This window comes from Phocoena phocoena, chromosome 12 (genome assembly GCF_963924675.1).
Source record: "Phocoena phocoena chromosome 12, mPhoPho1.1, whole genome shotgun sequence".
NCBI classification, from domain to species: Eukaryota; Metazoa; Chordata; class Mammalia; order Artiodactyla; family Phocoenidae; genus Phocoena; species Phocoena phocoena.
In genome coordinates, this window is record NC_089230.1 from 15589103 (window position 1) to 15603002 (window position 13900).

At 46.0% G+C, this 13900-nt stretch overlaps 1 protein-coding gene across 1 annotated transcript in view; it reads right to left on the reverse strand.

Moving 5' to 3' along the window:
• Positions 1-13466, reverse strand: part of PPP1R14C (protein phosphatase 1 regulatory inhibitor subunit 14C) — an 86068-nt gene extending 72602 nt beyond the window's left edge. The window contains exon 1 of the mRNA XM_065889082.1: positions 13073-13466. Within this exon, the coding sequence (XP_065745154.1) occupies positions 13073-13378 (306 nt within the window). The 5' untranslated portion in view covers positions 13379-13466. The remainder of the gene's footprint in view (positions 1-13072) is intronic.
• Positions 13467-13900: the final 434 nt, after the last annotated feature.

Genomic DNA, 13900 nt, shown 5'->3' on the forward strand with positions numbered 1-13900 from the left:
TAAAGGAAGCCAAGAATGACGGCTCACACACAGTCTGCAAATAAAGGCGGGTCGGGGGAGCCTGCCTCCTCCTTCTGGAAGACCACGCCCACTCCTACCCATCCCGGCATAAAGGATGGAAAAAGAACCGTTATCCCAACCAGTAGGGATCTTGAGATGAGACAACCTATTTCCTATCACCAGTAAGAAGCCGTCTCTAAAAACTTCAGTTTGTTTCGATTAGTGAAATGGAAAAGATAGCCTGAATTCCTTGGGAGGAAGGCCAGGTCCACACTCACGCCCTTCAGGACTGCTCAGAGGTCGGCCTTGCACCCGCGGAGGCAGCGGAGGGGGTCAGTGTCTTAGTCATAACGACTGGCTTGAGAATTTGGATTTCACTTTACTGTTTTATATGTTCTCTGTATCTCATTCTTTGCCCTCCTTGATTGTTTTAAATTGCTTTATGCAAGGCAATTTACAGTAAGGTGTCAAGGATAAATAAACTAGTTCCTCATTTTCTTCTTCTTCAGAATAATGAGTTAACTCAACCCAAGGATCTTCCACATATTAAATGCAGCTCACTGTCCCTCTCTGAAATTTAACATGGGAATATTGCAGAAGTTTGAGATGTGACTGGCAACTAAATGCTTTTAAAGACTCAGGCTAGTTTGGGTGATGGTCTGTCTGTTTACCTAGATACACACACACACACACACACACTTTCACTATCTAAACATCCATCCATATAAAGTGCTTCTGGCATAAGCTTACTAAATACTGAACCATCTGGGGTTTGATGAAGAAATGGAATATTTTAGCTTAACAAAAGGCCCTTGTCTACCACAGATAGTACGTTATTTTTTTTTAGTTGTAATATTTGTAGAGTGTTTCCATTATAGCAAGCATAATCATGTTTTAGCACCAAATCAATGACTCACTTTCTTCCGACTTGTTAGAGAGCTTCCACACCCCATCACAAACAGGAGAAAAACCAGTTGACTAGTTAGAATTGTAATGTGGAGTATTAGCTCATAAGAACTAAGCAGAAAAGCTAACTTTACCAATCCGAAAACTCAACATCTTACCTGCCTGGCTTGAAACAGATTTGATTCCATTAACATTTGCAGAAACGAATGAAGCAGCTCTGTCAGCTGTACTACTGACATAGAAAACATAAAAGATATTAATAGATGGTGGACCACAGCAGCTCAGGACAAAAACATCCTCAGGCAGAGAAGCAAAAGATGCTGTTAAGGGTTTTTCACATTTTATTTAGAAGAAGCATTATTTCTTTACTCCAGCCATGTCAAAGGTAATATTTGGTACTTTCAAACATGTAGGATAAAATGGCTTATTTAAAGTGAGTTTCCAACTTTTTACCTCAAAATTCCATCTAAGTGGATAAATAGAGAACATAAGGACTCCAATACTAACTGCTCATGCAAACCTGGCAATCAGAAATAAGTAGCACACTCAACTGTGATGTATACTTGAGAACTAATAGATTTGAATTTTTCTAAAGAAACAGCTGAATCCTGTAAATGGTTCATCTAAAAAATAACAGAATACTGTAAATTGTTCAACTAAGATGCAGTATATTTGAAAATATGTCAAATAAATTAAGCAGAAAAGGCTTGCCCAGTGTATCGGTCAAAAATGCTAGAATACATGGAAATGATCAGGGGGTGAAGGTGAAACTGATGTTCATGGTTTCCAAGAGCTGTTTCCAACTCTGAGTCTTCCTTTTCTTCTTACTGGCAATTTCAACGTGGGCATGTTACTAAGCCCCTCTGAGTCTCAATTTTCACATTTTAAAAATAGGATAACTACTTACATCACAGAGCTCTTGTGTGGATGAATGGGATTATCTGATGGTGCTTTATGGATTCTATCATGAAACAAAATAAACAAATATTATAAAGATCAATCAATTCTGCTTTTCACTTCCTACCGGAACTGCCTATGAAAAATCTTACTTTCTTTTTTCTATCCCATCATGTTCTAAAACTAACTATAAAGTGACATTCCAGGAATAAATTCCCCAGTGAAAATTAATTTGTTTAGTACAGATTTATTTAGACTCTTATGTAGGCTAATTTGTACTCTTTGCCTTTTTAAAAATTTATTTCCTAAAGCTGCTGCACTTTTCTCTCTCAGATGCTGGTTTTATATCTCAACACAAATCTTCCTCAAGTTAAAATAAATACCACCATTAGTTAATTATAAGCTGCCAAGATAATAGACAAATAATAACAGGAAAGGCCTCCAACAGGCAATATTATAACTTATATGCCTAAAAGCTTTAAGTCAAATATGCCAGCTCTTCTTAAAGGTTAACCCAATTAAATGGAAAAAAAAAAAACAAACAATAGGCAGATAGGGTAGCTCAGAGTATCTACACTGTTAGATTTCAAATTTAACTTGGAAATCAACAGTGGGGAGGAAGTGCTGGAGGGGAAAAGAGGGTTTTTTTTTAAAAAGGCTTCTCAGCTGGATCCTTCCCATCCAAGTGGCATCACATAAGACATCATGCAAGGGAAGGTTGGAGACACTCCCTTTGCTACTGAAATGACTATGTAAATCGGATGATCCTTTGGTGAACTAGTCTAACTGTCTCAGGTTTGCCTTGAGAGGAAAGACCCTCTATTACTGCTTTAAATATCACCCTCTCTTTAATAAATCTCATTTTCTCCAATGCACGGTCAGCTTTATTATAGAATCTCTATAAAGATCAGAGCTTTAAAGCCCTAGACTTCCCTCTTTTTTGTTTTTTTCAAATGAGGAAAGAAAACCTGAAAACAAAAACCTATGTGAAAATGACTTGCCAAGGTCATCTGGCTGGTAAGCGGCAGCCCTGCTAGAACTGAGGCTAGGACCCTTCCCACCACATCACATTGGGGACACGTTTTGAGTCATAGATCTCATAGATGCCAACATGGTCCCACAGCCCACAAATGATACAGCCTGCCCTGTGTATTCACTCCTGAAGTTCAGCTATTAAGTGACGACTTTCTCTTACTTAAGACCTTACTTCCTATTAACACCAACGATAAAGTGTTTTCAGTCATTTACATTATAATGTCAATGAATTTAAGATAACCTTTCCCGAAAACAGGCTTTGAGTAAAGGAAGAAATACACAACCACTATGTGGTAAATAAATGTATTGAAAACACTAATACAACCGTGAACAGGAAATAGTTCCCACCCTCAAAGGGCTTCCAATCATATGGACACCTCCATTCTTCCCCTGTAACAGGAAGGGTTCCTTTACTTTCTCTTTTTCTCTTATACAGTTTAAATGGATGAAGGCATCTTCTTCCTCTTTCCCCATCTATGTAAATATCTGTTGGAATGAATGAATATTCCTTCCCTCCACAGGTCTTTCCACAGCTTGACCTAAGGATTCTTTCAAAAAGGAAAAGCCCTTCTGTGATCATTTTTTCTTCAACCATAAAGTGACGCTTTACAGACTAATTCACACTCTGGTCTCTTCTTTTTTCTAAGCTTTTACACAGTGGAACAGATTTCCAAAATGCCAGTGGTGACTAAGAAAAATCTGGTGAGAATTTATTGGCCCAAACTTTTAAGCAGAGGCAGGAATCCTGGCTTTCATTCCTTGTTCTATCAAGACTTGAGTGAGCCTGTTGCTCTGAATCTTATCTTCTAATGGAAAAGCCCTCACCCCTTCCCAGCACAGCAAGCATCTCCACTTCCAAAGAAATGAACGATTACTGTGCAAACAAAATAATATTCTTGTACATACTGAAAAGTTAAAATTACAGAGAAGAATGGCAGTAACGTGTGATTACTTCCTTTGAAGACTTTCATCACCCGGGCTTCTGTGCCTTATTCCATCATAACGTCCTCTGAGCTCACAGTTTCAAAAAACCACATGTAGGGGCTTCCCTGATGGCGCAGTGGTTGAGAGTCCGCCTGCCGATGCAGGGGACACGGGTTCGTGCCCCGGTCTGGGAGGATCCCACACGCCACGGAGCCATGGCCGCTGAGCCTGCGCGTCCGGAGCCTGTGCTCCACAATGGGAGAGACCACAACAGTGAGAGGCCCACGTACCAAAACAAAAAAACCCCACATGTATGTAATTCCTAAGCATGAAAAAGAACTGAAACTTCAGGTCAACGATAGAAGAGCAGATTTTTTTGTTGTTGTTTGCACTGCGTGCAGCATGCGGGATCTTAGTTCCCCAACCAGGGATCAAACCCACGCTCCCTGCAGTGGAAGCTCGGGGTCTTAACCACTGGACTGCCAAGGAAGTCCCATGAAGAGCAGATTTTTAATACAGGCAGAGCCTAATGGCATTAATGCCCTTAACTTGGGGTATGTATTTCTGAAATGCACGGCACTGGAAGGTGCTGCCGTCTGGTCTAGGGACCAGTTTCTGCGTCACTCACTTGACAGCCAGGTCCTGGACCGCTGAGTGCAGCCAGGATGCAAGAGGCCACTAGGGCTGCAGGGACCACAAGATTTTGCCCTCAGAAGCTGCAGGAGACAGGATTATAGAAAGGTGCTGAGACAGGGGTGAGCACAGGCCAGCAAAGGGCTATCAGCCAGCCTGCCAGTGACGACACCTGTGACAGAGGTTTGCTGGAGGAGAGCAGGTAAGAGGTAGGCAGGTGAGGAGGAGGGAGGGAGAGGTGATTCTGGCAGAGGGAGACAAACGGGAAGGGGTTCCTGCCTGACCTGCACTAGGACCTCGGTTGATAACTTAAGAAGCAAGGGTGGGGTGGGGGAAGGAGATGAGACCAGAGAGGGGGCAGGAGCGGAGCCCTGAGCCTTGTCGCAGGCCATATCCTGAAGGCTGTGGGGAGGGACTAGATCCGGTCAGGATTTTAGAAACACTCCAGACGGCCGTGTGGAGGGGGCTCTGAAGCTCCCGTGGTGAGGGAGAGCTGGAGATGAAGGACAAGAGGAGAAGGCCCCAGCCCAGGAACCAGAGACAGGGCTTCGCTCCGGCCTCTGCCACTTGAGAATCACGTGGCCTCTGACTGAGACCTGTCGCTCAAGCTCTCTGTACCTCAGTCTCTCTAGCTCCCTTGCAGAGTTACTGTAGGGGATGAACGAGGGCTCAGGAAGGACGGGTTGTGCAGTAAGAACTTAATAAATGCAGCCGCTGCTGGGAGCCATGGTAGCATCGAGGCTATGTGACTTTGGGAGTCAGCATGACCTTGGACAAGCACAAGGAACAACTTCTCTGACCTCAGTTTCTTCCTCTATAACGAGAAGAAATTAAGATAATACCGCCCACCTCATGAAGTTACTGTCAGGATCGACTGGAGGAGATAAAATGTATAAATCGCCTGGCCCGCCACCGAGAGCTACTTGAGAAGCAGAAGTAGCGATAACAGCAGCAATAGTAGAGGGCTGGTAGTAGAACCAGTGCTAGTAGGAGCAGTAATTTGAGGGACATGAGACCAAAGTGTCTCTTCTATAATACAGGTGAGAAATTATATGGTGCTGGACTAAAGCGGTGGCAGTGAGAAGCCAAAGAATCAGATTCCAGAGCTCTAAGGAGGCATCCACAAGACCTCCTGACTGCTGGATGTGACCCACAGGGAGAGGTCAGAGGAGGAGGCCAGCATACTCTTGGCTGGGACACCTGTGGACAGCGTGCCTACCATTCACCCAGGGAACTGAGGAAGAGGGGCAGGTTGCAGAGGAAAATGAGAAACTCAGTTTCAGAGCAGCTGAAGTTGAGGTTCCCACGGGGCATCTGAGTATGTCTGGTACTCAGAAAACAGATCAGGGCGAAATATACAGATTGAAGAGTTGTCAGCACATGGCCAGCAACTGAAGCCACAGGAGTATTCGTATCAACCAGAAAGAGTATGCAGGAGTGGGGGAAAAAATAGAAAGAATAGAGCAGAGGCCCAGAGACAGAGCCAGTGTGACAGCACTGAAGAGGTGGGCAGAGGACGAAAAGCCGGAAAGGAGGCTGGAAGGGTAGCTAGAGATTAGGATGAGAGCCAGGAGAGGACTGCTCAAAGGCTTCCCTAGGAAATGGTGAAGGGCACCTAATGCCTCAGAAGGTCAAGTAAAAAAGATTCAAACAAACCACTGGACTGCAAAGCAAGAAGATCCTCAGCGAAGCCATGGGAGGAGCCAACATCAGATTGCAGTGGATAAACAGTGGGTGTCATGGGGGGAGAAAGATCTAGAAAAATAGTAAGGGAAGGAGAAGATAGGGCAGCAACCAGAGGGAGTACAGGATTGAGAAAGGGAAGCATTTTTGTGGTAGGAGGTTGTTGGTAAGGGAAAGAAACACTGCAACTTGTGTATGTGCTGGGGTGAAAGGAGGAGGTTGAAAAGCAGCCCAGGTAGGAAGGTAATTAAGAGGAGGAAGTGCCCAGGAGGGTGGATGGATTGGCTAGAACAGCGGGAGGCTGCAAGGGGCAGGGCAGGTAACAGAAAGGATGCCTTGAAAAGACAGGTGGGGACTTCCCTGGTGGCGCAGTGGTTAAGAATCCGCCTGCCAACGCAGAGGACACGGGTTCAAGCCCTGGTCTGGAAAGATCCCACATGCTGTGGAGCAACTAAGCCTGTGTGCCACAACTACTGAGCCTGCACTCTAGAGCCCGAGAGTCACAACTACTGAGCCCACAAGCCACAACTACTGAAGCCCACGCGCCTAGAGCTCGGGCTCCGCGACAAGAGAAGCCAACGCAATGAGAAGCCCGCACACTGCAACGAAGAGTAGCCCCTGCTCGCCGCAACTAGAGAAAGCCCGTGTGCAGCAACAAAGACCCAACACAGCCAAAAACAAAATAAAAAAAAATAATAATAATGATTTTTTAAAAGACAGGTGAAGGTTTGAAATAGACAAGTGCAGGAAACGGGAGACAAGAGAGTAAACTACAAAATGCAGTTATGCACATGGTGCACACACCACATGGAAAATGAAACAGACTCAGTTGTTCCCTCCATCTAGAAAGAGATGATGTCTTTGAGGAGACTATGAGCTGGGCAAGGGTACCCTATGAAGCCAGGTTGTTTCAAAGGTGAGAGAAAAACGGAAGATACTGGAAACAAACAGGTGTCAGAGGTGAGAAGGGCAGGTAGGCTAGTGTGGCAAGGGGAACAGTAGAAGCAAAGGAAAAGAGTGGACGGGAGACATGAGGAAGATTCGATTTTCAAAAGAATTCTCTCAGTATAAGCTTAAAAATCAATTAGCTGCGACTACTGTCTTTAAATTCCTCTTTTGAGCAAATAGGTCAATGGAGGTAGGTGTATATCCAAAAATACTGAAATAAAACAGTAATGATGCAAGAGCTTGATACAGATGATTGTAACCAAACCCTGCATCAGTTTTTTTCCATAGCCATGAGTATGATAAAGGAGCACCACCAAATAAGCCGGTACTAAAAGATCAACGACTTTTAAAAGGTTTTTGGAAGGTTGACCCTTTTTCATTCACTCAAATAAATGCTTAAGGGCCGAAGAACTGCGCCCTACAAGGAACACAGACAAAGAAAATTAAGACCAATCTTGCCTTCAAATTGTTGATGCCTAACTTCTCTCCACATATATGAAAATCCACAGGAACTTCCAGAATGAGGAAGACTCTAGAAAAAAGGGAATGACAGAGCGAATATTTGCCCATGTTCAAGTTCAAAAATACACCAAAGCCTCTGACCTCACATCCGTCTCCAAATTCTACCACCAAATAGGTATGAATACTTCTTTTTTCTTCCCCCCTCCTGCTCTCCCACATCACAGAGAACGACCAACAGTTAGTGGCTGGTTATGATTCAAACTACGACACCGACTAAGGTCCAGCTCCACGGTCTGACCCATTTGGTCCTCATAACACCACCACAAAGGGGCCGGGACTATTCCCTTAAACGCAGGGGGAAAGTGGGGCTCAGAGAGGTTAAGGAAATTGCCCGATCTCTAAGCACTACTAAATGCTGGGGCCAATGTACCTTTCAGGTTCACCTCGCTTCGAAGCATTTACTCTTTTAATCACTGCCTCCACACCAGATTTCCCTAACCATTGTTCCAAAGGGAAACCTGTTAAGTACAGTTTTCATTTCATCCTTTGGCAATTTAGAATTCTTTTATTCATGGACTTTTAACATGTTTAATTTATTCCTTAATATTTTACAGATTGAGTTTATGGAGTTTTTTTTTTTTAAGCAGTTTGGTTTAAAAGTCTATTCATTCTCAAATACCTACACAAATGGGGATTCACCACATAATCCACAAACCATCTTCTAGACAGCACTTTCTACCTTCCAGCTGAGGGACTAACAAAGCAACAAAGCAGGCCAATTTGGTGTTGCAGAGTAGGAATCGAGAACAAAGCAACGACCTGAACTAAAAACAGGAGGCCTGATCCGAGAACAAATCCACGGACACTGGAGTCCCCCAACATGCAACATCAGTCAACTCAGAAGTTACAACAGCTGCATCAGGGGAGTAGAAAACCTACAGGGGTTCAAGAAGGTGCCAGGCACTGCCCCACCTCAGGAAGCAGTGATTAAGGTACAGCTGACTTTCTGGACACAGCCCTGCTCTGCTGTGTCCCAGATGAGGGGCCTGGGGCAACTTCTTGACTTCTCTGTGCCTCAGTTTCCACATCCATGAAATGGGAATATCAGAGGTTGTTACTAAGATTCCATGAACCATACCTGATACACAGAAAGCACTCAATAAATTTTAGCTAATTATCTTATATATGTTTAAGCTTTTCCCCTTCAGGAGCAGTATTTTTTTAATGGCAGGTTACAACCCCAAAATGTGTTATGAAATCAATTTAGAGGGTCACAACCAGCAATTGTGGTAAAGTAAATAGAACAGAATATTGTATTTCAACATTAATAAAGTCATATTTTATATTAACGTTGTGATTTTTCTTTCACGTACATGGTAACATTAAGTGGCGCTTTGTGAATCTCTGTTTTCATCCATCCATGTGTCAGTGTATGTATCAGGCAGCAAGAGTGTTTCTTTCTAGGGCCACAATCAAAAAAATCTGAGAACCACTGACTTACAGAATGAGGATGATTGGCAAGGGAAAGAAACACTGCAACTTGTGTATGTGTGGGTTCCCTTACCCGCACATAAGGAGTAAGGGAAGATGAAAAAGTGTAATGTGCTAGAAACCATTTTTTAAAATGTAGACGCCACAGCAAAAGGAAAGGCCCCCTAAATGGACATTCAGGATAACCCAGGAGATACTCTCAGTGTACAAGTCTGTTCATGGCTAGGCTGCTGCGGGCGTTTCAGTAATCCGAGGTTAACAACAGGCTCTTATTTCCAAAGCAAATCAAACTGCAAAACTGGAAGTACAGATGTTATCTTGATGCTGGGCAAGATGGGAAAAATTGACATGACTTATCCAGTTAAGTCCTCTTGCAATACTCGTCAAAGTAGACACTATGCCAGATTTCAAATGCTCTTAACAACTATCAGGGTTTGGGAGAGATATGAAAATGTCTTAAAACGGAAATTCTTACCTGTGGATGTAGATTTAACCTAGCAGTTCTGTTATAAGCGAATTCCTAGGCGAAAATGTAACTAACTGTACAAGAAGATGAAATGGAAAATAACTACAAACGTAAATAATCATTTTAGAATCTATAAAGACATTTATTTATGTAACCAAAAGGCTGTATGATGTGGGGGACGGGGGTTATTACTTTTTATTGGTGTATAGTTGCTTTACAGTGTTGTGTTAGTTTCTGCTTATGTACGATGTGGTGTTTAACAATACCACCCTTAGACTGTGTAGGAGGGCCACAGCCCTGGGCCCCACTCATCTTCCTGCAGAGTTCCTGGGACCAGGTGGACTTACCCATCCAGAGCAGGTATCCCTCCATCTGGTTTTAGCCTACACTCTGTCCCCAGAATTCCCTGATCAAATACCAGGAGACTTCCGGGGCATGAACAGGCTCCTTCCAGGTCTGGACTCCCAAAGGGGGACTTTGCCACTGGTTGGAGCCAGAGGCACAGTTGGGGGGGGGGGACAAAGGGTGTGGACAGACTGGACATGCAAGTGGACACGATGCCCTTTACCTCATTGAAGGTATCACAGGTGAAGAACCGAGGGAAGAACCGAGGGAAGCAGGTCCTGGCCCAGGGGAAGATTCTCACAACCAGCTATGAGCTCTGGGAAATCTGAGAATTCAAAGCTCAAGCCTAGCTTTCCAGGCCGCTACGAAGATATCTTTGCCAAGGTAGGATGACAGAATACATATAAATGCTCATTAGCCTGATTCATAACTTTTAAACATTTTGACACATGCTATGAGGGCCTCCATCTGTTCTCTTGCACAGGACCCTGCAGAGTTATAAGCAGGCTTGGTGCTTAGAACATGGACCAGAGCCACACTGCTGGGTTCTTACCCCGCCTCACCCAGTGACATTCACCAGCTATGTGAACTTGGGAAAGCCTCTTAATCCCTCTGTGTCTCAGTTTCCTCATCAGTAAAACAGAGACGATAACAGCACTCTCTTCATATGGGTTGTTGTAATGACTAACTGAATCAGTGCCTGGAACAACACATGGTGCATAATATAAGTACTCCATAAATTCTCTCTTTGTATTATTCTCTGTATAAAACCACTGCAAACTTCTAGATAAAACCATAGCCAAGAAGTTATTCTGTGTATTTCTTCTCTCCCATTCCTTTCTAATTTTAAATATCATACTTTATGCCACTCTTAAAAGACCACTATTTTCTATTCTGAAAAGGACAAGTCATCTAACTGCTGACCTGCCTGATACAAGTTCTTCTGAAATTAAATACACGTTCATCTGGAAGACCCCCAACCTGGCAGATAGCTCAGGCCTCTGGCTGGTTCGAAGTCTGGCAAGCTGGCTTTCCGTGTCAATTTCACGGGCTAAACATTTGGAGACATTACCAATTTTAAGTGTAAAAAAGGACATTTCCTAACCTTCATATTCATGAGAGTCAGAGCTACAAGCCAGGTAGGTCCTTCTCGATTCACAAACCAGAGGCTGAAATACTTGAAGCTATCAGCAAGGAAAGGCTACCAGACCAGAGAAATGAAGCTAAAAATAGAGCCCTAACAGTGGAAAAATAGATGGCAGAAGACAATCCCTTACGTGGCTACTTATCCACAGGCTTTTTATTATTCAACGAAGGTGTAGCATCAATGTAGTATTTACAAATTGCCAACAGCCCTTTCAATGACTTATGTTTCTTCAACCTAAAATGACAGAACAACTTGAAGAGGAATATTTGCCCCATTTTAATGACATGCGCGCAGCCTATAGTATCTTGTGTCATTTCACCACAAAACCTCTCAACTCTCTAGCTATTTGCTACACCCTGAGGTCTGAAACGGGAGAAGTACAAGGAAAAGATTCAAGGTCATATTTACCCTTTAAAATAGGTACCTAACCTACATGTTTAATACAGTGAGCATTCAGTCTTTCATTTTTTTCCAATTATTCAGAAGAACCTTTAAAATATATGATTTGCCAACCTGATGAGAGGCTGGAACTCTTTACCAAGCTACATCTATTTAGTCTCCCATAAAAAGAACATTGCTAAATCATTGTTAATTTCAACAACAGTTTCTCTATTAACCCAAATCTTCTCCAAACCCAAAATGGAGTATAAAGACCAGTATGAAATAAGTGAAAAGTAATTGGATTCTACAGAGGCAAGACTGAGCACATCCATCCATCCCACAGTAATCCCATCTAAATCAAACACATTGCTTCTTTAAAGAGTTTTGCCAACTTCCTATTTTAAAAAAAACCCATAAACACTTCCTATTTTGGCCAGTTTTATTTATGCAATTAAAATGGCTTTTTATAAGAGCTGGGCTGGAGAAACAATATATTTTTACAAGCCCATTAGTCATATAGTCAAGCTTCATTATATCACAATCATTCATCAGGAGTCTGTAATGAAAATGCTGTTTCCTTGCGCGATGAGAATGTTAAGGAAAATATGTATTCACAATAGGCCATAAAATGTGTGAAATCTAAACCAGAGGAAAAGCCAGTGGGTTCATCTGGCTTTCATTTTTGCTGTAGAGGGTAACAGCCCTATAGACACAAACCTAGCTTTAACTTAGAAACCATATCCTTAATTATTAACCCTCTTCATTCTTCCACCCTTTCCAAACTCCACTCCCTTAAGAGAAGTAGAATACTTCATTTACAAATACTGTTATTAAAGACTCTCATGGGCGATCATTTTGGCTTCGGTCATTTTTCTGCCATACTTTTGTTACAGCTTATTCTAAATATTTCTCCTTACATCAACTATTTCTCCTGACGCGGCAGTCAGATTTGCGTATAAGCTTAGCCCCTGAACTGTGGGAAGTAGATGTCGTGGCGGAGGGGGAGCTGGGCGATTCCGGGCATCCCGCACACCACCCGCAGGCTCCCTTCCTTCCACCCAGGCACCCTTCCAGGTTGCCCAAGGCTTTCATTCTGCGCCCGTCAACGGGAGTAACTGAAACTGGGCAGGAAGAAAGAAAGCTGCTTCAACAAAGCCCAACGTGTGCAGCTTTGGTAATGCAAGGCCGAATTATGGAGACGTGCGTCGGGGCTGGCTAGAAAAGGGAAAGCTTTCAGCTTATGATTTTGTTGTATATTTCAGAAACCGAGGTGGTCTCTAAGATCCCCAGAACCTCTCCTCTCCGTTAAGCAGCTTTCAGTCTTTTTCCTGCTCCCCCTCCACAGAAACCGGGTCTGCCAGGGTCCCAGCGGTGAGCGCTGTTCTCGTGGGTTTGCGCGCGGCCCGGGTGATCCCCTCCGAGCCCCACTTCGGGGAGCTGCAGCTGGAGCCGAGAGGAGCCCGGGGCTGGCAGAAACGCAGCGCGCTGAGCAAGACTCAGCCCTCGGCACGGCCATCAAGGGGGCCCCCAGCTCTCCGGGCACCCAGCAGCTGAACCCAGGAGGGGCTTCCCCATCGCTACGCCCCGGCACCAGAGGGCACTCTGGAGAGAGAACACGCCGCGCCTCGCTCCCAGCCCTGGGTCCCCAGGAGCCAGGGCGGTGCGCGCCAGGGGGCCAGAGCCCTGGAGAATTCCTGTGTTTGCGCAGCGGGGCCAGGGAGGCCCCCGACCCTCCCAGTCCCGCGTCCAGGTACCTCGCAGCCGTAAAGCTGTCCCAGCTGCTCCACGATCCACTCCTCTAGCACGAGCCGCTTCCGAAGCTCTTTGCGATCGTATTTCACTGTCACTTTTCCCTGCTGGTGGCGCCGCTGCTGCTGCTGAACGTGCCCGGCAGCGGACGCCGTGGCCACGGGCGCCGAGTCCTCCCGGGAGGAGCCCGAACCGCTGCTCGAGCCTGGGCTGCCGCCGGCGCCGCCCCGGGGGCTCTGGAAGAAAACCCGCGCGCCGCCGCCGCCGGCGGCCCCACCGGCCGCCTCACTGCTGCCCGTCGCCACCGACATGTCCCCGTGCGCGCCGGAGACCGAGTGAGGCCCGGAGGAGGGGGCGGGCGGAGCGCCCGGCGCCGCTACCGCCTTGGGCCGGGCAGCGGCATGCGCGGGCTTCGTCAGCACCTGCTCCGCGCCGCCGCCGGCTCGCGGGGAGCTCTGGAGGAGGAGCCGCGGCGACCGGGAGGAGCGCGGGCGGGGGAGGGCGGGGAGGAGGGAGGGCGAGGGCCGCAGCCCTAGGGACTCAGCCGAGGACCCTCTGGGTCCAGCCCCGGAGGCGGATCCGGCGCCCGGCAGGCAGCGGACCCGGGGCGTGGGAGTTGCGCGCGGCGAAGGGGGTGTGGGCGCGCAGACATGCACGGGCGACCGGCGTGGGTCTGGGGCCAGGTCCTCTGCGCGGGTGACCGTGTGCTGCCCTGCAGGACACGGGGATTGCGCTTCTCCCGCCGCCTCGGCCGGCGCTGCCGGGGACTGCGCTGGCGACCTCCTGGGGCAGGGGACGCGGGAAGGGGCCGAGGCGCAGGTTCCTCACAGAGG